The 27,007-nt window shown below is 38.4% G+C and overlaps 1 protein-coding gene across 2 annotated transcripts; it reads right to left on the reverse strand.

The window, feature by feature from the left end:
• Positions 1-1,832: 1,832 nt before the first annotated feature.
• Positions 1,833-26,735, reverse strand: DYNC1LI1 (dynein cytoplasmic 1 light intermediate chain 1). Of its 2 annotated transcripts, none has more exons than XM_030445375.1 (13): positions 26,232-26,735; positions 25,840-25,913; positions 15,349-15,465; positions 13,516-13,746; positions 10,096-10,265; positions 8,760-8,853; positions 7,748-7,883; positions 7,267-7,378; positions 5,773-5,832; positions 5,615-5,659; positions 4,546-4,666; positions 4,214-4,372; positions 1,833-2,763 (listed from the first exon to the last, which is right to left on the reverse strand). In XM_030445375.1, the coding sequence occupies exons 1-13, from the start codon at positions 26,402-26,404 to the stop codon at positions 2,651-2,653; spliced, it is 1,605 nt and encodes a 534-aa protein (XP_030301235.1). In that variant the 5' UTR covers positions 26,405-26,735; the 3' UTR covers positions 1,833-2,650. The 2 variants fall into 2 exon arrangements, with proteins under 2 accessions (XP_030301235.1, XP_030301236.1); XM_030445376.1 differs by lacking the exon at positions 26,232-26,735 and adding an exon at positions 25,994-26,029.
• Between the last annotated feature and the right edge of the window lie 272 nt (positions 26,736-27,007).

Consider the following 27,007-nt stretch of genomic DNA (forward strand, 5'->3'; position numbering starts at 1 on the left):
TTATAAATTGGGAGTCATCACAAACCTAACACACCTACACCTTAAGGCATGAAAGCACAATAAATGATTATGGAGAAGTTTCGTCGCTAAATTAACTTTGTTGTTTTACCCAATTTATTTCTTATTTAACTTTAGTGTGTGGCTTGAAAGTAAAGGAAGGAGAACAGGAAGAAGGATTCACTAGCACTACATTTTGTGAAAAGGGCCTTCAGTCACAGAAAATTATTTTGCATTATCTACTCTCACCAAAGTAATAGTAAGGGGAATTGCAACTCAAGAGGACAAAGCACTCAGCTCAGTAGTCTTGGTCTCATCAGGAGGGAACAAGAAGTGAAACCCATCAGGTTACACAGAAACATATTTTGAGATGTTTTCCTTTAGATGTCTTGAAGTTACATTTTCCCAAACAGCATGAGCAGGCTGTAGAGAGATCGTGACAGCAGTATTACAAGAATTTGAAATTTAAGGGGGGAATCAGGCTACTTTAGTCTTAGAGAATGAAAAGGCACAGTAGAGAGATACAAGTTCTTACTTAGCATTTTTGTAAATAATAATTTTCAAATAAAAATTAAAAAACAACCCCAAAAACAGTTATCAGGGTTTGGGAAAGAAATACACTTAGAAGCTTTAAATATGCCAAAGTGATGTTCTGCCAACTTTGTTGTTATAATGGGTTGTTAGTAAGAGTTTCCCTTGTCCCAGCCCCCAGACAAAAAGGGCACCTAGTGCAAAGCTCTTAATACACTACATGTCTAGTTTTCCAGCTTTGGAAAGGGTATTGTGCTTAGAGAGATGCTCAAATGAACTAAACTGAAGCCTGAAGGGAGGAAAGTTTTCTTTCAAAAATCTGAACAGCGCCAACTAGTTTAAGACTTTGCCCCAAAATCCAAAGTTTCACCCCATCAACACACAGCTTTGCAGCTGTACAATGAAGTGTACTGGTGGTGATACAAGCATTTAAAGTTCTGTTTCAGGAGGTTTATATAGAACTGTTGTGATACTGATACATGCCATGCATCCACAATTTAAAGCTTAATCATGTTTTTTCTTCAAGACATGATTTATTCTATACATGTGGTCAGCAGCAGGTCATGCATTCCTTCTCCATGTGCCACCTTTACTGAATGATAGCCATAAGCAAAATCTTAAAGACTCCAGTCTGAGCAATTGAGCCATAGTTAAGAATCTATGGACTCTTAACTCTGAAACTTGTCAGTCCACAATTCAATATTCTGAGTCAATTTTCACAACTCTGTTAACTTTAGGGATGCAACATGCAACAATATACATGTTGTTCTGAAGTAAATTTATGTATTTTGAAAACATGGAGGTAATTCACTAGAACCACTACAAAATCCAGGAACTGGAAGAGACACTACCATCATGCTCAAAATTAAAAGGATTTACCCGCTTTTTCTTCAGTGTTTCAGAAGTTTTCTAAATAGAGAAATTAACATAAGCTTTGCTGATTTAAGAAACTGAACAGAACAGTAAAGTGATGCTCAGCATGTGTGTACTGAAAGCTTAAGTAAAGTCCTAACCTTGGCCAACCACTTCTCAGATAATTTACTGGAGTCATCAGTAGGATCTTTAGTGTAACTGGCATACAGCAAAAACCACTGAAGTCAAATAAGATGGTTTTACTCTTAGGAACAAACACTGCAGACTTATCCACTTCCTTCCAAAACCAGTGTTTTAAGGAAGTTTAAATATCTACCAGCGATATTACTCACTGAGTGATAAAATGCAGAAGCATGTTTTAAGACTTTTTACACCACATCCTTAGATTTTACAGTAAACAAGCAAGAAAACCATGGCTTCAATGAAGGTTCTTTAAATTTGAATGCAGAGAATACTTTATTAACTGATTACAGTTTTGATGACCAATTTTAAACCGTAACTGATGTGGAAAACATAGTGGGGAACATTAAGGCTGAGCCATATATATATATAGACAAATCTGGATACTGATAATCTGTACATTTAACCTCTGCTTTTTCTTTATACATCTTTTTTTCAGTGTCTGAAATTAATCAAAGAGAAAAAAAGCTGGCCACGAATTTTGTGTTACATCTGGAATGAATTTTCGTATGGGTTCCTGAATGAAGTATAAATGTCTGAGGAGATCAGACAGATATTCTTTATCCATACTCCAAATGTTCAAGTGTAACTGGAGTTTGGTTTTGTTACAGTTTTGTGCAATTCATCTTCTGTTCCAAATAACAGTACTTCTCTCCAGTAGAGGTTCATCTATTTAAAGTGGTATTAAAACTTGCCTAACAGGTTGGGAAATCAACATAAATTAAGTGCCTGTGGTGTGTATCAGTTTTCCTGCACTAAGCAGCCCCTATCACTTAAGTGGACATAACTGTAATTTTACAGAATTACACTGATTTTTCAACAAAACCCAGAAAAAACTTAATTTACTATTCTTGCACTGTGAACAGTATTTCTACATGATGTGATAACCATTATCCATCTGTACAGCTCCCTTTTGTAAAGCTGGGCAACCCATATGAAAGAAAGACAGACATCAACTGTTTGTGTTCTGAAAGATATTTCAGTTCTTTAGTTCCAGTCACTGAAGGAAGAGGCAGAGGCAAGTTTGAATTATCCCAGAAAACTGAACAATTGGTTTTATTTGGTGTCTTCAAGATGCTTCGCCTTCTGTTGGAGATGTAGGTGTTGTAGGAGAGACCATTTCAGGTTTTCGTGAAATTCTGTCCAATTCTGCCTGAACATCTGTTAAAACTGGCTTTTGACCTACAAAAGAAATGAGTAACATTTAGCCATCTTCAGGAAACAGTCTTGGGAAAGCCTATAGTAACTTTAATTTTCCAGAAATAGATGTCAAAAAAGCAAAAAATGAAAAAACATTGGACAAATCTTAAAAACTTTGTAGAGTGAAGACATAAGGTCAAAACCCAAAAGAAATAGAACGGAAGTAGTAGAGAGAAATTCACATTCTTCTATATTTCCATTAACAAGACAAGAGGGCATGGTCTTAAGTTGTGCCAGGGGAAGTTTAAGTTAGATATTAGAAAGAATTTCTTTACGGAGAGGGTGATCAGGCATTGGAATGGGCTGCCCAAGGAAGTAGTGGATTCTCCATCCCTGGAGATATTTAAAAAGAGACTGGATGTGGCACTCAGTGCCATGGTCTGGTAACTGCAGCAGTAGTGGATCAAGGGTTGGACTTGGTGATCTCTGAGGTCCCTTCCAACCCAGTCAATTCTATGATTCTATGAACTGTTCAAATTAGCACTGCTGACTTGGTCTGCACCAGATTAGGAAGTACTTGTAAACTTTGCTCCACCAACTGAGCTCTGCATTTAAAAAAGAGAAGTGCACACATTTTAAAAAAATAATTCAGGGTCAGTCTGCAGCAAATGCTAGTGGGAGGCAAGTGGGTTTTTCTTTTTTTTCCTGTTACTACATAAAAGTAAATACTAACGTCAAGTACCAATGAAACACCAGAATTCTCATTTAAGCTTAACATTACTAATCTCTGGGGAAGCAGGGAGGGAAGATGTCTGTGTCTGTATAGCTATGTTAAGTAGAATCACAGAGTGGTTTGGGTTGTAAAGGACCTTAAAGATCATCCAACCCCCCTGCACGAGCAGGGACACCTCCCAGTAATACAGAATACCAGTAATTGCCTCCCAGAAGTATAGAAACGTTATAATCTGGAATAGCAAGAAGCACCAGAGTAGTCTTGTGTCTAGATTTAGAGCAGTCACTTAGACTTTTTTAGATTAATCCTAATGATTAATCACATCACATAAAAAGGCTACTGAAAGAAAATACATAAGCAGTCTTATAGGGTGCCACCAAACTCCAGTAAAAAGTAAAGCCTTCACATCATAGTAAGATCACTAGCAAAAGACAATTTAAAGTTCATTAACACTTTCAGTACTGTAAAAACAAAACAAAACCACAACAAAAAAGCAATCCAAAATTAAATACCAATATATCTGAGTAATATTAAAAATAGCTTAAAGCATAAGCAATGTATAGGGAATTTGAGGAACAAAGGAAAAATTAAGAACTCATGTTCTTAACCATTCATGCTTAAAACACGAGAAGTTTTTCTTTGATCCACTGAGAGCTATAAAAAAATAATACTAGTATTCATACTTCTGATAAACTCAATCTAAATTGTGTGTGGTGGATCGTTCCTGTTAGTATAGTTATTATTTTATCATTATCATACCTGACTTTTTTGCTGATGGTGGTAAGTTGCTGCCAGGACCTCCAGTGCCACCTCCTCCTGGACTGCCACCAACACCACCAGGGCTACCAGGAGAACCAGTTTTCTTGCTCAGGAGACTATTGAAGAAGTTAGCCAGGACTCCTTCACTAGTAGCTCCAGCTACAAACAAAGAGAGGGGGAAAAAAATCCACAACAACACAAAATGAAAAAAGATTTTCTGAGTAAATACTGATTTTGTGTGTTAGTCAATCTAAATAAGCATATTAGAGAAAGCAGGCAAAGCAGATGTTTTACTTCCCCAAGTGTATTTGTGCCCTCAGAAGAAAAGGTACCTTTCATATTTGGATCAATTTTTTTTGAACCAGTAGGGATAGGTGTAACACTGGCAACGTTTGATGTTACGGATCTATTTGGTGTCCTAGGAGATCCTCCAGGAACTCTTGGAGAGGCATCCTATGCATGGAAAAAAAATTCAAACCAGAACTAGTCAATCTGCTACAGATTTAAATCAAGCAGTGTAAAAATACATGGAATGAAGCATTCTGTTCTCACAGTTCCTAATTTTTTTTTCTGTAACGTAGTATCACATACAACTGAAATGACATGGGATTAGATTTTGATCATTGTGTACAAGTTTTTTTACACATAAACATTCTTACAAATACTAAAATTAGTGCAACTAAAGCAGTAGTGAAGCTTTTAATTTCTCATCAGTAAGAAACTTGAAAATCCACCTGTTACTCAGTTATGCCTCTGACCATAATAAAAACTGTACTGATTACATCACAAAAAAAGCTACAACAAATTTCTTGGAATGACATCAAATACCACCAATGTCGTGGAAAGGACTACATGCTGTCCTGGGGAAAACATGTTATTCATTCAAAGATAACAAGTCATGTTTCTGCAAAGCTGCAGCTCATCTAGAAAGTAAAACTACCTTTATAAAACCACATGCTTCCCGATGAAGCTTTTTAGTTATTTTATTTGTATTTTAAAGGTAGATGTTGTCCTAGTTTTAATTTGATCTTAACTTTATGCCAGAGTCTTTATATTCCAAATTTAAGAAATAGAATTCAGGAAGGCAATTCAGCCAACACAGTTTGCTCCCTGGCACACTCTTGAAACAGAAAGAGGACAAAACTAACTGGTTTAATGCATTCTAACTTATGAAAAGTAAACCCAGGACATTTGGCTCTTGCTTTTAGTAACAGTTGTCATGACTAGCTGTGAAGAAGTGTCACAATTTTAGAGTGATATCTAATGTAGATTTGAAACACTATGCAGTTAAAAAAAAAACAAAGACCAAAGAATATTTGATGGTGCAAATAAAACAAGCAAATCTCTAAATATAGTGAAATAAATCACTTTCATTTGATATTTAAAATTTTTATTACGAACCACTGGCCTTCCTGCAGCAGTAGGTGGTTGTTTCGCCAACTGTGACTGCAAAAAAAAAACAGACCCATGTGGTGTTAGATATTACAGTAACTAAGAATACAATCCCAAATTTGGATTGAGAATGTTAAAGAAAATGGTTTCAAGAGACAAAATATTACCTGTTGCTTCATAAGAAACACTTGGTCATCTTCTGCTACAATTTCTTTTTCATGAACAAACTGCAATACAAAAACATTAGCATGATTGTGTCTGAAAGAAATAAATATATTTCCTTTTACACTTCCCCGTGAATATGACCAAGGCATTCAACAATGAAATAAACATGTGACGTGCACTGTAATGAAGAACTGTGCTGACTGCAGACCCCATTTTCTGTATTTAAGACTGCTACCTCATTATTCCATTTAAGATAAATTAATTAGAAGTAAACCAGATCTCTGGATCTGTCAGAAGTGTTTACAGACGCACACACGCTGCAGCATGCTCATGTCTCTGGGAACTTATCAAGGCCCAGCCTTGGTACTCTTTTATAAACAACGATGGCAAAAGTGACTCTGCACCTGTGTTGCCTCAGACTTCTGAGAGACATCTTAGATCCCAGGTCTATGCATGAAATAGCAAGCACGCTCCCTGCCTCCAAATAAGCTCACCACAAATCTTGGCCAAAACAAGCATGGCAAATACCAAGTTTATAACTCAAGCCTGAAGTTTATAAGCATGCAAAAAAACCCTGTCAGTTATATTTTCTTTGGACACTTATGATTTAATATAATGTTAAATGTGTCTTGATTTTTTTTTTCCCCTGAAGATTGCAGAAAGTTTCTCAGCTAATATAATTCACACTTGGAAATACAATCAGTCCCAGTTTCTCAACTTTTTTAGAAAAAGCATTAGAAATATTTCTCTCAGTTACTTCTGTACACATGGGGCCCACAGCTGCTGGCATTTTGTTTAGCAGTCCCACACATGTTTTCAGGTAGTTCTGTAAAAAGCTTTTGTTAAACAGTGTGAGAGAGAAAGTATTTACAGTATATGCAGAACCTGTTTTCATACATTCATGATTTTTACACCATCTCAAGCTTTCTTATTTTAAGCACTCCAATAGAAACAGAAAGCTTTATCAAGTTATGAGCAATCTGGTGCAAAATGGAGTGGTTTTAAAATATACCAGCTCAACCTGACCAACAGTAAAATGACACTTAAGACTTTTCAGTATCAAATATGTATTAAACTAAACCAATTATATTTGTAGTCTTGAACAGTGTAATGGTGTAAAAAAAAAAACAAAACAAAAGAATAGTTTAAGATGGAGAAGAGCTATACAGAACAGAAATACATAGTCATAGAATCATACAATGGGCAGGGTTGGAAGGAACCTTAAAGATCATCAAGATCCAACTCCTCTGCATGGGCAGGGACACCTCCCATTAGACCAGGTTGCACAAGGCTTCATCCAACCTGACCTTAAAAGGTTTTTTGATAACTAAAGAATAACTTTAAGAACAAAATAAAACAACAAAATAAGGAAAACCCCACACAGTTTATCACACATTAAGTTGGAAGCAAAGTTTCAAAGAAAGAGAAACAGGCAAAAAACTGACAGGCAAATAAATAGTAGGTAAGAAGCTGAATGCCCAATCATCTCAATTTACCTTTCTGACTGGTGGTTTTGTGATGATATCTTCAAAACTGTCTTCTGCTTTTAGTGTCTGAAAGTTCTCGTGCAATATTCCTATCTTCTTGTCATTATCCCAGCCTGCAGGACTAGATAAAGAATTATTTGGCTTTAAATTCTATGGTTACTTCAGGTTATTCTTGCATACAATCCTAAACTGCACAGAACTGAAAGCCAAGAAAGTTGTCATAGCTCCCATTATCCTGTGCAAGCTATCCGCTGACAAGTACAACTAGTTTGGTTCACTGAAACAGAAAGGCAAACTCTGGGTTTAAAATTTCACTTTGGGGCAGCAAGTATTTGTAATTGCAACCCACTGGCACTCACCAAACTCCTAACTCATGAGAATGTTACATGGAACTTCAAAAAGCATAAATGAAAAAGGCTGCAAATCACACTTCGGGTCTTGCAAAAGTACATTTTGTAGTCACAGACACATAATAATGCAGGTAACTTACATAAATACTGCATCTTTTTCCACAACAACAGCTGGAACATTGAAAGGAAATCCATACAACTTCTGGACTATATATTTATACACTAAGTCAATGTTCTTGTTCTCCTTTACTGAAGTGTAAATAAGTGCTGCCCCATCTGAATCAACTTGTTAAAGAAAACTCAGTTTAGTAGCTAGTGAGAGATAGTAAAGTGGCCCTTTACATGTTACTTTAAACATTATCTCCTTTGTAGAATTTAGAAGGTGAATACCACATCAAATAGATCAAACAACTTCAAACACAATTTTTAAAATAAGCTACTTAGTAATTTCAATGTTTCTTTCTGCATTTGTTTCAGGGCAACTCAGCTATTGCTTTTACAGTAAAGTACAGGCTCTTTTCACTCTCTAAGCCAAAATACCAATAGTTTCACTTTGATGCCTTCAAAACTGTCTTCTGCTTTTAGTGAACAAAAATTTCATATCCTTGTATCTTGTCTTTATGCCATCCTGCAAAAGAGACACCACAGCATGAACCCTGGTAGCTTCAAAAGTGCCAAACATCTTCCATTTTGGAAAATTAGGTCTTGGAAGCCCTTTGAAGGAAGTGCTGTCCTGGTCCCCAGCTGAGGTCTCAGGTTCTTGAAATAATTCTTCCACCTCCTATCTCTCCAATATGCATTTTAACTTCCCTTTACCACAGCACATATGATGGCATGCTGCCAGCACCTCAAAATCTAGATTTCAGCATGTCTAGCAGACTAAACAATACTAAAAACTATTTCATACACTTTTTTTTTAAGTTCAATAACAATAATAGCACAATAACATCTTATGTGCATCGTCTTTGTACCAGCACATAGAAGCCAGTGGAAAAATTTAATTCAACACTACCTGTAGGGGGAGCCAAAGCAGATTACCAGCTAGAATGAAGGAGTTCCATCCTACTTCGGTACAGATGCAATTACTATTATTTTATATTTATATTCAGATATTTAATTGAGTCATAATATTTATGACATGTTAAAGGATACACTGTAAGCAAAACCGTCTGATATGTGACTGAATGAAGTCAAAGTGTTCATCTCTGTAGTCATGCTCTTTTTCCAGAACACTGATGGCATCACACTGCCAAAATAAACACAAAATTAATATACAACTTTCAGTTATCTGTTGAAATAGTAGTGCTGCTACACATCCAGTTCACAACTGGGCAAGGTGGATAAAGTGGGGTGGGTGATGCAGAGCAACCCAAAAACCTGCTAAGGTAATTTAGAAGCATAACTGAACGATTATTATTGTTTTTTAATAATATATAATTGATGTGCATGTCCTGTGGTCATTACTAACTTGGGAGCTAAAGTGATTGACACTTTCATTCCCCTCCCCAGCCCCACTGCTGTAACTTAAAGTGTCTGTTGAAGACTGACCCACTGAGTGACACCACCACTTTCTACCCAATGTGTTTTTAAACATTGTGGTATTACAGGACACAGTGTTTTTTATCTAGTTACTAACTAGTCCTTTGCTAAGGGAGGCAAAAGCAAGAAATGTGGAAGCAGAAAAAAAAGAGGTAGAGGGTGAGGAGGGAGAGAAGAGTAACGGGCAGCTGGTGAGAAAAAGGTGCTTTTGAAATGAGAGGACTGTCCTTCCAGTGAAGGAACAGCACATGCATCAAAACAATGAAACTCTTTCTCTGTGGGCTAGCAGAGGCTGTGGATGTGGTATATGTAATGCCAATGAGAACTGAAGAGCCAGGGTAAAAGGAAAAAAGAAAACCAAACCAAACCCCCCAAGAAATCACACACTCAAAACAAAACACACCCCACAAAACACAACAAACAAAAAAAACCAAACCCCAAATGAGAAGCACACTATTCTTTTCTTTAGACTAAGAGTATGGTTACATATCTAACAGAAACCAAAACAGATCCCAGAAACATCCTAAGAACTGGGGAAAGTTAATAGAGCAGCACTTTACTAACTAGAACCCCCAAGTATATTCATCTTCAGAAAAAGATCAGAAATATTAAAAAACACTACCTGAACACTCTTTGTAGAGTAAGGAGGACTGGGTAGATTAAGAGGAATTCTAGTTTCTTACTTGACTAGCTCACTTCTGTGAGCAAAAACAGGTCTGAGGTATTCCTCAATTCCTTGAAAACTGGTACAACTAAAGGAAAAACTAATCCCAAAATGGCATGCAATGAAGTCTTCCAGAAGATAACCAACCTTCAGCATTAAACACTTTTAAAGAATTCTTATGCACTGTATTCAGAATGACTTCAGAACTATGTGCTTCCCACCCCAAATCCACAATCGACAGTTCCTTAAATAAAATAAGCAAAAAACCTAAAACGTGAAACAAACCTTTGTACAAACTACTACTACTGGAATGCCTAAGTTACATGTTAGTGTATCTGCACCCAGGGGTAAAATCACACTGTCATCTTTGTCTTCCTGTAATGAAGTATTTCTTCTCTGTGGAGAAGCTGGAAAATCCTCGCCTGGTTCTATATATTCCTGGAAGTCTCTTACCACTGAAAGTAAAAAAAGTTAGATTAAAAGATCAGCTACTTTATTATTTCAATAATGATTTCCACCACCATTAATCTCTAGCACTGTCAATTACCTAGTATTTCTGCTTCTTTATGCTGAAAAATTGAGCATGCACGGAGTGCTGACTATTTGTTTGCTTTACGCAGTACAACAGAGAACTGGTAAGTTTGAGATCTGCTTTATCAGCAGCCAGAACATGAGCAGATGAAACTGTCCATAAGGACAGGATTAACCCATTTTTATCACTGTGGAACCATTAAGCAGTTGCTATTAAATATTATTGATTAATACGTATTGCTTGCTCTCTCTGTACAATGAATCTACAGTGGTAATAAGCAAATAGAACACAGTCACTAGTTATTAACTAGGTTTACAATTATTTAATAAGATACTGAATATTTGATATGCGTCTACAATAGATCAGATACTACTTTAAAATATAGCAATGAGGCTAAGTCAGAATATAACCAGAAAATAGAAAATAACAAAGTGAAATTTGTAACTCTCATCAGGTTCTAATGCATACGTCGAAAATTCTAATTACATGGTCATTTACTACTCCTACAATCAGGGATGCAATATTAGGCATAAAGTGTCTGTACCTTTCACATCACATCCTGTTTCACACAGCAGAAACACGACTCTACCAAACCCCACCACTGATTACTTTTCCATGAGTAATCCATCCTGATGTAGCCAAAAAATCAGGCAGCAGAACAATTTAGCTGACTCATGCACACCAGCAGCAAACTACTCCAGTACATTCTCACTGATTTGCCCTGATTTATGTTAATCCACCCCCACCTCCACTAAACTGATTGAAGCCTCTGAGTTTACATCTAGAAAAGCATAAGTTGAATTAACAGAGCAAGACTTATTTCAACATCCCAGAGAAAATGATGTATTAAGGCCAAGATTATTCAATTTTTCTACAGATCTTGGGAGCTCACAATAACAAAACAACACTCACAGATTATAATCTCTATTTACAGTCAACTCAGTCAAACAATCAGTCGACTAATGCTCTTACTCAGGGAATGCTGTTAATTCAGTCTTTCCTGAGAGCTTCCAAGAGCCTCCCAAACTGATCATATTTTAAACATCGAGTTCTCACCAAGGTATGCCAGCCACTCAAGGGAGTCTTTCCTACACAGTATCCTGTCTGTTTTGGGATAATTGCATGCTAAAATAAAATTCACACTATTCCAGTGCTACAAGTCCTCCAGTGGATTCCTAAAATTCCCCTTGTTTGATGATAACATATTAATCTTTATGTAAGAACAGAAAACGGGGATTTCTGTAGCACATCATAGCTCAAAGACTGCAGACAAGGGGGACTTCTGTAGCCTGTGGAATATAATCTCTGGTCTTCCTTAGAGAAGCAGTTACAATGACCAGGGCACATGGCTTCATTAGACATAGCTGAGTGCAGTAACAGGAAGATTTACTCCAGCTCTTCACAAACAGCTGCTGTGCATCCCCTAAGGCCTTCCCCGACCAGTTCTTGTCCTCACAGGGGCTGTCTCTGAGCAGAGGTAAATCGCCAGAATTTGAAGACAAACACAGCAGCACAACTGCAGAAAACTACACACACAAACCCTCAGTTGATTTCAGTCCTGTTAGTGAGTTAAGTCAGCTTGCAGGAGCCTCTCAGGAGCACTAACGCACTGAGCACTGACACAAGAATTAAGTAGGATCGTGTAGCCAAAAGTCAGGCAAGCAAGGTTCCTCCCTCCTTCTTTTGGCAGTACTGAGCTGCTGCCTGCCCAGTAGTGCATGAAGCCACATCACACAAGTTTCAAAACAATAACAGCTTCCAGTCATGTCTGGATTGTATCCAGAGCTTCTATTATGCTCAACATGCAGACCACCAATATCTATAAGAATTAGACCAAATGATAAAAGAACAAGAGAGCAGACAAAACTTCTAATGAGTAGCTGCTTTTCTTGAGTTGCTTCCTCACTTAATTTTTCTAGATTTTGTAGGGTTTCCACTGATCTGCTGACTCAGTAAAGAAGCAAAACTATCAGCTTGCACATTTTTAAACAGAGCTATTGAGTCCTTACTACTTTCACCTTGTAAAATCCTACCCTGAAACTGATTCTGAGGGGGATGCTTAATCCATACATACACACAAACAGCTCCCCCAAATACCAGAAAACAAAGCCACACCCAAAAGAGCTCAGCTCCTCCCTCCTAAACAAGTTCCTGTTGTGGAAAATAGGATTCTCAAGGATGACACAATTCCCAAGGGTGATACTTCCCTTAGAAAAATACCTCTTAAAAGAATAAACAGAACAGCCAACACCCTCCCCCAGCCATTTCAGGAAATCTGTAATGTCACCTTATGGGCTACTTTATCACAGCATGGCTACAGCCTGCAACACACAGTGCTGAAAAAGCCATTCAGCCATCTGGCAGCCAGTTGGTCAAGAACATACCAGTTCCAGAACACAACTTCAGTCTTATAAACAAAGTTTAATCAAGCTATTTGATCCTGACACACAGCTTTCTCAAATGCTCTTCCCTGTTGTAATTCACTGAGAGATGAATAGGAAAGACAATGGGAAAGCTACACAAAAGTAACATGGAGCTATGATGTCAGTGAATTCAGGCAGCTAATTTGAGGAATCCTACAAAATCTGTCCTGCATGTGTAAAACTAAAGAGACAAAACATTGCTTTATCATATCCATGCCAAAAAAAAAAAGATAAAGCTACATTACTGTCAATTATAATAAAACTTTTCAAGTAGAAAAGACCCAGACATTACCATGCTGTCATGGATCCTTTCATCATTTATACTTTTGGTATTCTGGGAGCAGGTTGCATTTTCTCTAGATTGACTAGTTACAGGAGCAGTAAAGAAGCTGATGCAATGATTTGCCTTTAAAATAAATAAAATTAAAAACTGAAACAAAAGGATTTTTTTCTCTTGGACAATTTTACCTAGAAAAATCTGTAAGAAGCAAGACTGTAAACTTAACCTAGCTGTGCTCATTCTGAAGGCTTCCCTCCCCCTTAAATTAATGTACTGCTGTTAGAAAGAAATACTAGTATTGTTCATATAGCTACCTGAGTCATATCTGAAGCTTGACATGCTTGATAACTCCCAATTTTAAGTAACATTTCCAAAGAATGAAAAAGACTGCAATGGAGGGATTAAATGGTGCATAAAGCATTAAGCAGAGTTGATTTAAATGGATTCATATGCATATGCAGAATACTCACACTTTTGTTCCATTTCTTTCATTTCTTCAGGAGGAATTTTTAACTTGTCAATATGTTCTCTTACAACACTTGCCCATTTTTGTAAAGAATCCAGTGCAGTCCAAGGCCTAGACATGTCTACTACCAACATAATTAGAGTGTCCTTTAGAGAGCTTGCCTCCATAGCAAATTTAAGAAGACCTTTGTGATACAGGTCACCATCCAAAATCCATACATTACATCTTGTTTGATCTACAAAAGAAGGAAAACACTTTGAGACTTACTTGAAACAGTCCACTATGTAATGGCAATTAAATCTTCTTTAGATATGTAAAATATAAGGAAGAAAGCAGATTACATGTTTTATCAGTTACTTGAACTTATGTAACAATACAGCACACTGCAGCTTGTGGAGATCCCTCCTTTTCCAAATTCTGATTTTTGATGGCTGATACCTAAAGATCTTAAATAAATTACATGAATGTGAGAATCTGGAGATCACATTCAACATTTACAAAACTAATGCTCACTGTTTTAGAAAGGGAGAATATTTTATTCAAGATGCAAGTTAGAAGGGGTGAATTGGGTGAATTCAGCCATACCTTCTCAGCCCTTGGTTTGCTTAGCTCTCAGGGACTGCCATCTCCCCTTCAAAACTCCAATGTGATATGTCTATATAACTCTTATAATACAGAACGTGTACCTTGGCCCTTCAGAAAACTGGGGCAGAACTGCAAGTTTTAAAATCTAGTTGGGCTTAGAAGAGAAGGAAGTTATTATTCAGATCTTCAGGACAATCACCCTACAAATACACTATCTCACTGTTTTTTTCCCCATACTCTGTTCAGAAACACTTCTACAGTAAATGAAGAGCTAGAGATTCAGAATTATATAGCTTTTTGTCTTTCTGCTTAGTAAGTCTTTATTACTTGTTACAGAAGTTCTGAGGAAGACATTTAGACCAAACTCCCAATCCTCTTAACCTTGATCAAGTCATCTTTGAGACCAATAGCCAGAAATGGAAGTCAGGAAAACAGGTGGTTTCAGAAAAAAAGGAGGTGAATTTCTTCTGTTTTCTGCTGGATTTGTTCTTATAGCATGGACACGAGTTCCCTGTATGTCTTTTCCAACTTCACTCCCTAAGTATTGCCTTGAGATAATTCACCAGACCTCTACATTCCACAGTCGTACTCCTTTCCTTGTTCCCTGTATACAACCATCATTTACCCATTCCATAAATGCAGGTATTTGGGGTCTGGATATTCAACACCATCTTTACCTTCTAGCTACAAGTCAACTCAAGCCAGCTGAAATACAGCTTCTACTTCATTTTCCCTTTCCTCCAAATTTTTGGGTTGGTGGCTTGGGTTTTTTATTGTTGTTGGTTTACTTTTAAAATCTTATTCAGCATTGTTCATATTTTCTTATCCATCAATACATGATCTGCAGTCTTGCAGATTCTGATACCACCAAGACAAAGGTTTCTCTATATGACAAAAAAGATAAATATTTGCTACAATAATTGACATGCAAAATAATAGGCTAGGCATCTTTCCCTCTAGGCCTGAAGAATGCACTTTTGCCTACCATCCATCCAGAATGTTATAGCTTTAAGACTGCTTTCCCTGGTCTTTTCAGCCTTTTCTTTTGACAGGTTCCTTTCCTTCTCTACCACTTAAATGGTCATTCATGGTATTTACTAAAGAAATTACCCTGAGAAACTTGCTCGTGGCCTAAGTTGAACTCCTGCAAATTAATCAAGAATGAAAAACATTCCATTGTCATTCCAAATATCACACTACCGAGCCACTGCTTTCAAAGTGGTTTAAGATATTATTAGAAACACAAACTTACCATCTCGATCTTCATCATGCACATTTAAATACAAATACTCCATTCCTCTTCCTTTTTTGTATTCCTCTATTCCTTGAATTTTTCCTATTAAGCTAGTTTTACCTGCTCCATCTTCACCTAAAGAGACAGAAATTAGATACCACTCAATCTTTGTTCACAGTTACATACTAAAAAAACACTTGGGGCAAGAAGGAAAGTGTATACTAACAGAATGACCAAGCTCAATTAAGTTTGGAAATATAGTGGGCTTTGCCCAACTCACCCATCTATTCTAAGTAAATGCCTTGGCTTCAAAACTTATTTCTAATTTGTGATTAATGCAATTATGCCACTAACTATCCTATCTGAAACAGGCTCTTACACTTATCTTTGAAAAGATACCTTAAGGAGCAGGAAAACTCCTCAAACAATTTCACTCTCAGAGTTGCAACCAGAGGTAACAAAGGATTTCTGAAGTAGAATTTAAGTCACAGCAAGCATATCTTACAATAAGAATATGACCTAGGACTCTCCCATATCAAGCAGCACACACCACCAGGCTCACTCAGTAAGGCAAATCTGTTTCCTTAGCTTTTATGGGTTGGTTTCTTTGAATCTTTTCTCTGTTACAGGTCTAAAGAAACCTTAAAAAAAGGTGATAAACAGTAAGCCATTGCCTTACAATACATGTGTATATGGGTAGGCTCATAGTGACAAACCTGCAATCCAGAAATATTCACTCCTGTTCTCTCCCCTCCAAAGACAGCTCAGGTAACCAGTGAGCCTAAGCACCGTGTGAACACCTCAACTATTGTCAAGAGACTCCTACTGAAAAACTTCTGCTTCTAACCATATGTCTCAAAGCTGGAAAACTCCATGTGCAGTTTTTCCAATTTGAAAGAGTAACCAAGCTGAATTTGGACACAAAGTCGTGTTTAGTCACTCTGACTTGGCAGTGTGATGGGCACGTAACACTTGGGCATTAGAAAATTCTTAGAACTCGCTCACAGGTTATAAAATGAAGACCAAGTTCCTAAAAAGTGCCTTAAAAGTTTTATGTCAAACAGAACATTTTATTTCCAAGTCTCTCCTACACAGGGAAAGTATAAACACTTGCTTTTAACTATGTAACAAAGAGATCAAGGACAGTAACTTTTAATGCTAAACAAAATTATGTTTTCCCTTTAAAAAGAACTGATCATGACCTTACAGACCATATTACAGACACATTAAAAAGACTACAGACATAACCAGAGAAAAGAGGAGGAAAAAAAAATCATAATTTGATAGGATTTGAATTTACTCAACAAACCATTCCTAAGATGGCCATAAGAAGTCTTTAATTTAGAGTTCATCTTTATTTTCAGATTTCTTTAATAGTCTAAAAGGTACCAGAAAGTGCAAAACTTGTTTATTCTAAGTATCCTAGAAGATTTTAATCAACAAAATTAAAAGCCATTAAAACAAACAAACATAAAAATACCACCAAAAAATTAAACAAGAGAGAGAGGGAGAAATAAGACCAGAATGGAAGGTTAAGATCTGGTTAAAATGAACTTGTATCAGTTTAACTTTTTCAACATGTAAGAGTTTGTTTGTTAGTTCCTTAAATATAATAAGCCAACATGCACCTAAGAGAACAATTATCCTTAATTTTGTATAAACACTGGGAAGCACAGCTATTTTCTGTTCTTACACTAACCTTTTCCTCTTGTGAGAATATTCTTTTAAATAAAAACTATGCCCAAGAAGAAGAGTACAAGCATTGTCACAAGGAGAAATTACCATTCCTCCTTTATTCTCACCCAAGTACTCGTCCAAGCTTCTTAAATTTGTCATCTACAAATAACTGAGGAGACTTCATTAAGAACAGCTGCACTGACATGTTATGCAGCTGAAGTTGCTTTTGCCAACAATTTCTGTATGATTCATTCTGTTATTTTACCTTTTAGAACAGGCAGCTTCATTAATTTGTGCCAGCAGAAGGCTCAAAAGGTAAGACAAAACAAAACTTGTTGCTCCATTAAATAGGGGTTGCACTTGAAGGCCTGGTTTCTTGAACAGGTGAGAAACTGTAGCTAAGTTTTCTTCCATACTAGTTTGTTCTACTGAGTGGAAATAAAGATAACTTCTTTGCACTGGGAGAGTTTAGCATCTTCTACAAAGTACACCAGCAAGTTTTTAACAAAAGTGGCTGCAACTTAAGTCTAAGAAGCGTCTGTGGTTATGAAAAGCTCTAGGTGTGGCAAAAGTTAAGCTAAAACAGTTTATTTTATTTGTGTGTAAACCACACAAATGCCAATATCTATGCAAATTGATTTATTGAAAAAGCTCATGTGAAACAACACAGGCAAACTTGAAACATACGTTCCACAAGTCCCTTACTTATAGCTGTGTGTTGTGTAATTTCCCCCCCATCCCTCATATTTTCAGATGCCTGAAGTAAGCTTCAGTTCAGCAGTGTCAAGGTAATACGTCAAAATAAGAGCTGAAATTCTGTTTTCCCTCCTTAAGTTTTCCAGTAATTATCTTCAGACTCTACACAGAAAGAAACTTTATCAGTACAGCACAGGATAAGTTGATTTGATGTAAAATAAGTGTAAAGTATGCACACACAGTAGTCATTTCAACCTTCCATCACAGAATTACTTTAATCTAATCTGTTCTGTGAAAAAGATTCTCTACTCCCTTTTCCTTAGCAGTACCCACCCATTTCAAAACAACAAGATCAAGCAGGTGGATCACTGACATAAATAACTGTACCATGCAAGTTACTGCATGCAGAGAGCAGTCCCCATGGTTCACTGGAAAGCCAGAGTGATGCACTGGTGAAGTTTGAAGGTATCAGTACTATTTGCATTAATTAGTCGAGGAAAGGAAGAGAATAGTATAGTTTGCAGGTGATGTAAGAGAAAACAGTATCTGTGGAGAAAAGGGTTAGAGGCAATGCTGACAAGTGGTCCAAAACAAGTTAGCAATACATAAACAAACTTGTCCACAAATAGAATGACTCCCTTGAAAGGATACAAGATAGCAGCATAGCCAGATGTGCCCTACTCCACAGGGTATACAGAGTTCTCAACAGACTTAAGCCACATAGTATCACTATTACAGAAAAAGCTGTCAGAAAGTAAACAGGGGACCATTGTATATGATATACAGAATTCCTCCCTTTTGCCCACAGAATCATAAAAAGTTAGGAAAAGATGACTGCCTTGGCCAAGAAAACATACTAAGATGTGAGGTTTCATCTACCTCTGCTTTCTATTTTTAATATGTTACATATACCTTTTAAAACTGCATTAGCTGCTAATGTATTTTTATCATTGTTATTAATTGAAGACTTTAGGTTTGAAAAATTGAATGTAAAACACCTGAAAGTTCAACACACTTTGAATAAATTGAGTTATACTGGGAAAGAGCAGCAGTATCCTTTTGCTCTGTAGTTACTCTTCTGCAAGGATATCAAAATACAAATCAATCTTAAACCAGTGCTTATCTAAATCTCCCAAACAGCCATTATAAATCTCATCAGCAAATTAATTCTAACTGCATGCAATGCTAGCTTTTAGGACTTCTCAAGGCTCAAACATTTTATTATAATGCTTTAGTATACACAGAAACTTCTCTCCATCAGAAGAGGGGGAAAAAATGTGCAAGGAGAAAAGTCTATTAGCCATTTCAGATGTGAGGGATAACGTACAGCATAATAATGCAGTTAGCTTTATGTACTACCAGGCACATAGATAAAAACACATACACTTTAAAAAAACCCCAGCCATTCTCAAGAAGAATACCTGCACACATACACACAATTTGGCATTTGAAATTAAAAACCCTAAAACAATTAAGTATATTTATCTTTCTTGTTGTCTCTGGGTATCTCTAAAGTATATGAAAAAGTAATGCTGTTTAGTTTCAGGCAAAAGAGCAAAAGGAATTCCACATTCCTCAGATTTAAACACCACTGCATATCTATACTGTGAAACAAGTACCTTGTTTAAAGTTCTGCTGAAGTAAGATTAAAAACAGAGCCCCATGCATTTTCAAAGAGAGCCGTCATCATCCTCCTCCTCTCCAAAATTTTGAAATAAAAAAACCCTTTAGCTTCTTCTTTATTTCTATTTTTGTAATAATAAAGTTAACAACTGACCTCCGCCTGTAAGCAAGACATTTCCACCACGCAAGTCTTGATATATAATTAGACGGTAAAATAAAAATCAAGTAGATTGTTGCAAATGTAAGGCTTTTGCATCCTTCTTTTGCAAATACCATAAAAGATCCTCCTACTCCACAGTAAATCCTAATGAAAATTTTCCATCTCCTTAAACTGCAATACTACAGTGAGGAAACAGAAGTGATGCCACCAGCAGCACTATACACCAGAGTTGAACACAAGAGGCACAACAGATTTAATTTTGCAGAAGAGTCAGGGTAGGAAGCAGCTGAAACAAAGCCAAATCAATCTGCTTCCACACAGTATTTCACCATCTTGTTAACAAAATGGAAAGCCTTATAATCGACCAAACAAAAGCTGTTTTGTTTTTACCCCCACACTGCTACACTTCACTCCTCTGATGAGCTCCTCAAGCTGGGGGTTGTGCTCTTCACAGCTTCCCTGTCCAAGGTGCTACTCCAAGGTCTACAGCAAGGAGTTGGAAGCCATCCTTCTTCTTGCCTTCAAGGCTATAGGAAGTCATAATATAAAACCCTGCCCAGCCTCTGCTCTTCTCACTACTTCAGGCAAAAAAACATGTTTATTGAGCAGAAAATGGAGTATCACTTAGTGTTCTGCTACAATACAGGATTTAGCTGCTGTTCTGGGTAGAACACTTTACAACTTTTATTTCCAGTGTATTTCTAACATAAAATATTGAGTATTTTTATTAATGGAAAAAACCCATCCATTTAAATATGATGAAGCAAAGTAATCAAACCCAAACCTACATTATTGAGCAGAGCAAAGATGCCTTTCCAGAATCACAAAACAATCCTTGTTCCAAAACCTTGTGGAATGTCTAAATTCTAATACAGTGTAGTGGAGACTTATCAGTCTTCTTTCTATTAGAAGAAAGCACATGTGTACAATTTTCAAGACAAAATCCTTCTCACAAGCTATTAACTGCCTTTTCCACAGCAGCATATTAGTGGAAGAGACTTGTTTACACATACTACACTAATTGAAGAATGCCTTTTCAAGAACAAGACCAAAATAGTCAGAGTAACCCAAATTTAGTTTGCTTTTAGAAAACTGAAGAACAAAATTAGTCATGCTGATGAGATCCTTCTCTAAAATCCCTCAAAACAACAGGGAAGTTCACAATAAGTTGGTCATTTTAAGTCTACAAATAACTTGCCACTAAATTATGATTTACTCATTGGAGAAAAAACTTTCCATCCTCTAAATTAGTTCTACTCCACCTGATAAGTCTTTCCCCTTGATCCATTTTGGCATGTGTATAACACTGAAAAATTCACTTTTTCTAAGGAGCACCATAATGTACTTCTGTGTTAGAATACAACAGAAAGTAGATTGTGAACAGTTGTTACAGGATGCCTTTTATCAAGTCCAGCACCACAAGAATAAATACCCTGGCTGTGGAAAGGGATAGAGGAGTAACAATGTTACTTATGCTAGGAGAAACCCACAGCCAGAAAAAGCTAAATAGCACAGAGAATTCTATACTGAATATGAACAGAAAACACCTCCAATGCAACCCTTGTCAAAGCTTTCATATAGCAGTCAGTCATCTAGTGTATTTTACCCAGGTTCACTACTGAAATTGAATAATCCCATGTTATTACCAAAGGGAAATCTTTATTGGTATTCCTGCCACTAACCTGCCTGGGAAACCCAGAAGCCCATTTCCTTTTACTGTTCCTTGCTTTTGAAGCTATTTCATGGACAGATCCAGCAACCAGCTGTACCTCTGGTGAAGTAGAGACAAATTAAAATAAATGAAATTCAAGAAATTCCTGTGCTGTTCTAAGTCAGCTTTACTATACAGCATCCATGTAATTCTGGATTTTTTTAAAGGTATTCTAAGAGGAAGGATACTACAAAGAAGTATTACTTAGTTTTTAAAATTATATAGCTGCAAAACAAGTAATTACAATTTTATCTAAGTCAATGTCCCATCAAAACAACTGACACATAGAAGTGTAACTTTGCTAACTGAAATCAAACTTGGCTACATTTGGAAGGCTTTCATCACCTGTAAAAGGTGAGGAACTTGCAAGAAGTAGAGGAAAAGAAGCTCTCTGACATAACTTCTGCAGCACTAGAGAATTAACAAACATTTGAGATGAACAATAAGGACATTATAAACAAGCAGAATTTCATCATCTGCAATGACAAAGTGATCACAGCCTTCAGCTATCTGAAAAGGAAAAAATAAAGCGGAGAAATAATTTTTAGAGTGTTGAGGATAAGTTAAAGTAGGCAGATTTTATTCTGACTTTATGTATACTCTTATGACAACTTGCTATATCAGAAATTAATTTTACAGGTCACCATATTCCATGGGTCCATGAAAAGAAAGTAAAAAGCTAAAACTGCTCTTCAAGATGCAGCATCTTCTAAATTAATAGCCATTCCCAATACATGTACACACAGAAAAGTGTACCTGTAAATGAGCTGTAGACTGTGGGAGCTTCTTCTCAAGCATCCTGACAGCCACTGGACAGGAGCAGAGGTCAAAGATTCAAACAAACAGGCCTGGCCCTGAAAAGTGAGATGTCTGGGGTAAAGAGAAAATGTGGACACGTGGCAGCTGAACACTCACTGCCCACTAAACTCAAAGCCTTTATCATCAAGTGAGGAAAAATGCATAGAGAAAAAAAAACCCCACTAGTGAATCAGTAGAAGCATAAGTGTGCAGTACAAACACTTGGAGTCAGATGTATGTGTGTCACTGGGTGGTTTGACATCATTAGCATTGCAGGCAAAGAATCTACTGTGCTTCAGAGACAGGAGGCATGTATGAAATGCAAAGACAGAAAGCAGCTATTTGGTTCACTTGCAAGCTGTTATCTTGTGCATCCTGGAATGACTTTGAACACCCCTGGTTGAATGCCTGATGAAGTTTATAGGTTAAATTTATTTTACCAATATTATTATTATTGTTATTATATAATATACCAAATATAATAGTTATATTACAATTCTATTGTAATTTATTTAAATATTAATATTTATACATTTATTAAATTTAAATTAATATAATTTCTTATTGGTTAGTTTGAGCCTTTGAATCCAAGCCTTCACACATTCTGCTATGGATTCCATCCATAACCTGCATGAGGGATTTAGATGCTCCCTCTATTCCACTTGCTGGTTCAGCTAGAATTATATCAAGAAGGAAATGAACAAGAGAGCTCCCAGTTATAAGCATCAGTTTTGTCATCACACTCAACAAAAAGCATCTTCTCTGATCAGCTACCTCTAGTACACAAGTGAGCAGAAGATACAGCTCAGAACAAAAAAACACCATAAACAACATAAACACCATAACAACATAAAAGCCAAATCCAGCAAGTCCAGCAACAACAAAATCACACTCCTCTGGCTATCTGGAAAATGTGGCTAGAAATGTCACTGACAGTACCCAATTTCCTTAAGAAAGCAGAAACATCTTATGTTTTCTGCTGATAGAGCGTGCGAAGTGAGATATGGAACTGCCAAGGAATCAGAGCATACTTACTATACAGAAACTTTCAGGAAAACTTACATTTATAAAATTTATTAATACAAGAACAGATAAATGCTTTTATACTCCATGTGGTGCCAATTAAAGTCTTCTCAGAAAAACAGCAATTGAAAAAGCATCTGTAAGTGAAACAATTTGAAGTAAAACTGTAAGGTAATCCGATTTGTTTGCTGATTTTGAGCAGAGAATTACTAGTAGTATGTTTACCTTCACTTCACAAAACCATGTGCCCTATCTAGAGATTAACACCTGGCACTCCAGTTTTCTTTAGTTATTTCTGTGGTGTCCTGAACTGCTTTCCAGGTTCTTAAAAATGAGATGTTAACACAGCTAAAAATAAATACTGAAATAGCAGAATTAGCATGCCAGACATAGCCAGGTTCCCAGAAAACTAGGCATACAAGTATACACAGTGCTTGAAAAATACAAATGCTTCAGGCAAATTAGAAAACTTGTCCTAGCAAAGTAAGAGCACTAAGTGCTGTGTTTTTCTGGTTTGAGTGTTTTTGGTTTTTTTTTCCTGGACAGGGAGGCTGGCGGTCAGGGGTTAAAGACTAAGGGGATTTTTTTTTTTTTTTAATGCAGTTTGTATTGAAAATAAGCATTCATTTGTCACTATATATCCTGTTTCAGCTAGGAAGCTTTGGCCAACATATTGTTTGTACTGAAAATATTTGCCTACATAAAATTAGTGAAAATCATCAAGACCTTCATCAACTTAACAACTCATGCTTACAAGGTATTTGAAGACTGATTATAAGAAAATAGTCATGGCAAGAAATGATCTGTATTAATAACAAAACCTAGTACTAAATTATTTAAAGGAACAAAACTTAAAAATAGAGGAAATGTGAGTTAACAGAGAAACTGCAAACACACAGCTCAAGAACCTAAAGAGACAGAACTTCACATGCTGCATCCAGTCCCATACAGACTACAGAAGACCTCTCCCTTTCCTGTGCCAGTGTGCTTCAGGAGCAGCATCATGACTTGCAAGTGAACAGTGAAGTCTAATACATAGATTAGGTTTGCTCACAAAGAACATGGCCACGGTCCTCACTGGCCAGTTCTCAGATCTGATGCTATTTTTCCCAAATACATGCCAATTTTTTTTTTCTTGGACCATGACCTTCTAGAGAACACAACTCCTAAGAAAGAACTAGAATGTCTTCTACAAATCTGCACATCTTTTTAGAAAAGCATCAGTCAAAAAAGGGAAAAAAAAGTCATTCTATAAGCTCTATAACAGGCAAGAAGAAAATTTCTATACAACAGATTAAACATTCAAACCTAAACAAGCATTTGGAAACATTCTGTGGTGCTCTCTCTAATTCTGAGGAAGCACAGTCTACAATTAGTGAGTACTAAGGATTGCCTTGTCTACGAAGAGAGAGGAAAAACAAGAGCATAAGCCTCTTGACAAAGATCACTGCTTGAAGAATTTTCCAACTTCAACAAAGACAAATCATCCAACTTAGTTTCAAAATATCACAAAAAAAGCTGACAACCATTATGAAATCTCTTTTCTTTAATATCAATAGAACTTCCACTCTTAATAACTTACTTGAATATATAACACAAAAAACAACAAAATTAAGGTCTTGTAACGGGTCCAGCAGACCTCCCCATCACCTTTACACAATTTTTTCCTTCATAATCAGTTTTAAGTCACAATTCAATCATCAAAACAGGAAGAAAGGGTCATAGTGATTACTTCGGGATTACGGAGAAAAAATCCTAACTTTAAAGACCACAAGAGAGTACAAACCACAAGACTACATGGAATCATAATGTGCAATGAGTCCACATGAATATTTTTACTGGGTTTTAACCATGTTGCCAAACACTAACTCAGTTCTTTCTGGAGACAGGGAGGTTGTCAAAGGAAGGAAGCCACAGGTAGTTAACAAATGCATCCACTACAAATTATTAAATTATCTACAGGTAAAGGTATTTAATAGTCTTTCAGTCAAAAATCCCCATTAGTAACAATAAAATACACACACACACACACACACACATTTGAGAGCCTTTCTCCCCCTCCCCCATTGAAGTTTTTTATTTTGCTTGACATAATTTTTCTTCCCTCTCCCTCAACACCGAATTAACAGCTGGGTCTCTCATTATCACCCTATCAAAGTCCCATCCTGTAACTCCTAATCCTTGCCAAACGCAAGGTTGGGCTAATGCACGGGGTGGAGATAAGAGAACACAATGAAAGCCAGCAAGCAGTGAAGGATGCCACTGCTGCTGCACAACTTGCTGATGATATTGCTGCTGACAAGCTTGGTGCATGTGGGCAGGAGAGAGCCAACACGCCCATGGAGCCTACCCCGCCCTTCGGCCAACAGAGAGCAGCCGTCATTGATACCGTACGGGCCACGGAAGCTATTTCTGTGTTTGTATGACACACCATAAGGACCAGCGAGCAGCACCCGTTGCACGAAGGGGGCAGAAGAGGTTGAAGGACCCGAAGTCAACATTCATCGGGGGAGCAAGACAATAAAAAACCACCCTTCCAAGCCATCTCCACCTAAGGAACTAGGGTGGGAGAAGGACAGTAAGGGTATTCTGGCGAGGGACCTAAGATGAGGGGGCTATTTAAAGTATCTCTGGATATTAGGTATCCAGAATTAAGCGAAAACATATGAGGGAAGAAACGAGCGTTAAGCCAACACCTTGCCACTATCAAAGCCCCCACCGCCCCCTTTTAAACACGAGAAGCTCCAGGCGCCCAGGAGAGGGTTGGGGAGGGAGCCCGAGTGCGGCAGGGAAGGGGAAGGGATCAGAATGCTTTCCTCACCCAGCAGGAGGACGTTCTTCCCAGAAGGTAGCTTAGAGCGGGAGCGTGTGGACACCTCACTGAGGATGCAGGACCTGGCGTGGAGAAAAGACAACGCTTAGAGGCGGGGGGTGGGTGGGGGCTCCGCTCCCTCCCGGCCCCCTACCCTCGCCACCTTCTGTGAGTCCTGGGGAGAAGGGGGCAGGGCAAGAATTGCCACCGCCAAAGGGAGGAGCCCACCCCCCCCCCCCTCCGCCCCCAGACCGCTGACTGAGAGGAACGGAGCGCCAGGACGGGGAGGATTCGCCTTCCCCCCCCCCCCCCCTTCCCCCACAGGGTAAGGGGTCGCTGCGAGGGCGGTAACGGTCAGTGCACACCCCGGTCCCCGGCTGCGGGGTGTGGCGGGCGGTTACCAGAGGTTCTGCCCATCGTCCTCATCACCGCCTGCCCGCAGCTCCGCGTTGTTGTTGGTCGTGGCCGTAGCAGCAGATGAAGAAGAAGAAGAAGAAGAAGAAAAACCGGCAGCCGAACCGAGCCCGGACGAAGAGGAGCCGAAAGAACCGGCTCTCCCCACCGCCGCCGCCATCTTCGCCGCCGCCTCCTCCCTTACCCCGCCGCCTCCCCCAGAGACGCGGAGCGGGCGGCGGCGCCGCGGCGGCTGACAGGAACCCGGATGTTGGGAGGGGGGGGAAGAAGGGAGGCGGGGTCCGGGTCCGGCGCGCGCGCGGAGGCGCCTGCCGGGGTCCCGTGTGGGAGCGCGTCCGCCTCAGCCGCCCAGTTCCCGGGGAGTGGCGCCCACCGCCCCGGAGCGGAGGTCTGGGGGGAACCGGGGGCTCCTGCTGCCCCACCCGGTTCTCTGTCAGTCGTCCCGGGAGGGGAGAAGGGAGAAGGCAGCGGGTGGTAGGGGGGATATGGGGAGGGACGAGCGAGGTGCGTTTCGCTGGGACTGCATCGCGGGTCCCGACTCCGCCCCGTCAGGGCTGTCCCGGTGGTGTGAGGTGAAGCGGCCGTCGGCTGGGTTTGTGGCGGTGACTGCTGAGAGGTGCTGCCATGTGCGGGGCCTGGAGCTGCTGCTGCCGCTGCTGCCCGAGTGCCGTTTGCTCCCCTCTAGGCAGTCCCAGCCCTGAAGGAAGCACCTTGCATCCAAGGAAAGTAAGTGCGGCTGGTAGGCGAGACATGGCGTTTGCAG

The sequence above is a fragment of the Calypte anna genome, chromosome 2, assembly GCF_003957555.1.
Source record: "Calypte anna isolate BGI_N300 chromosome 2, bCalAnn1_v1.p, whole genome shotgun sequence".
NCBI lineage: Eukaryota > Metazoa > Chordata > Aves > Apodiformes > Trochilidae > Calypte > Calypte anna.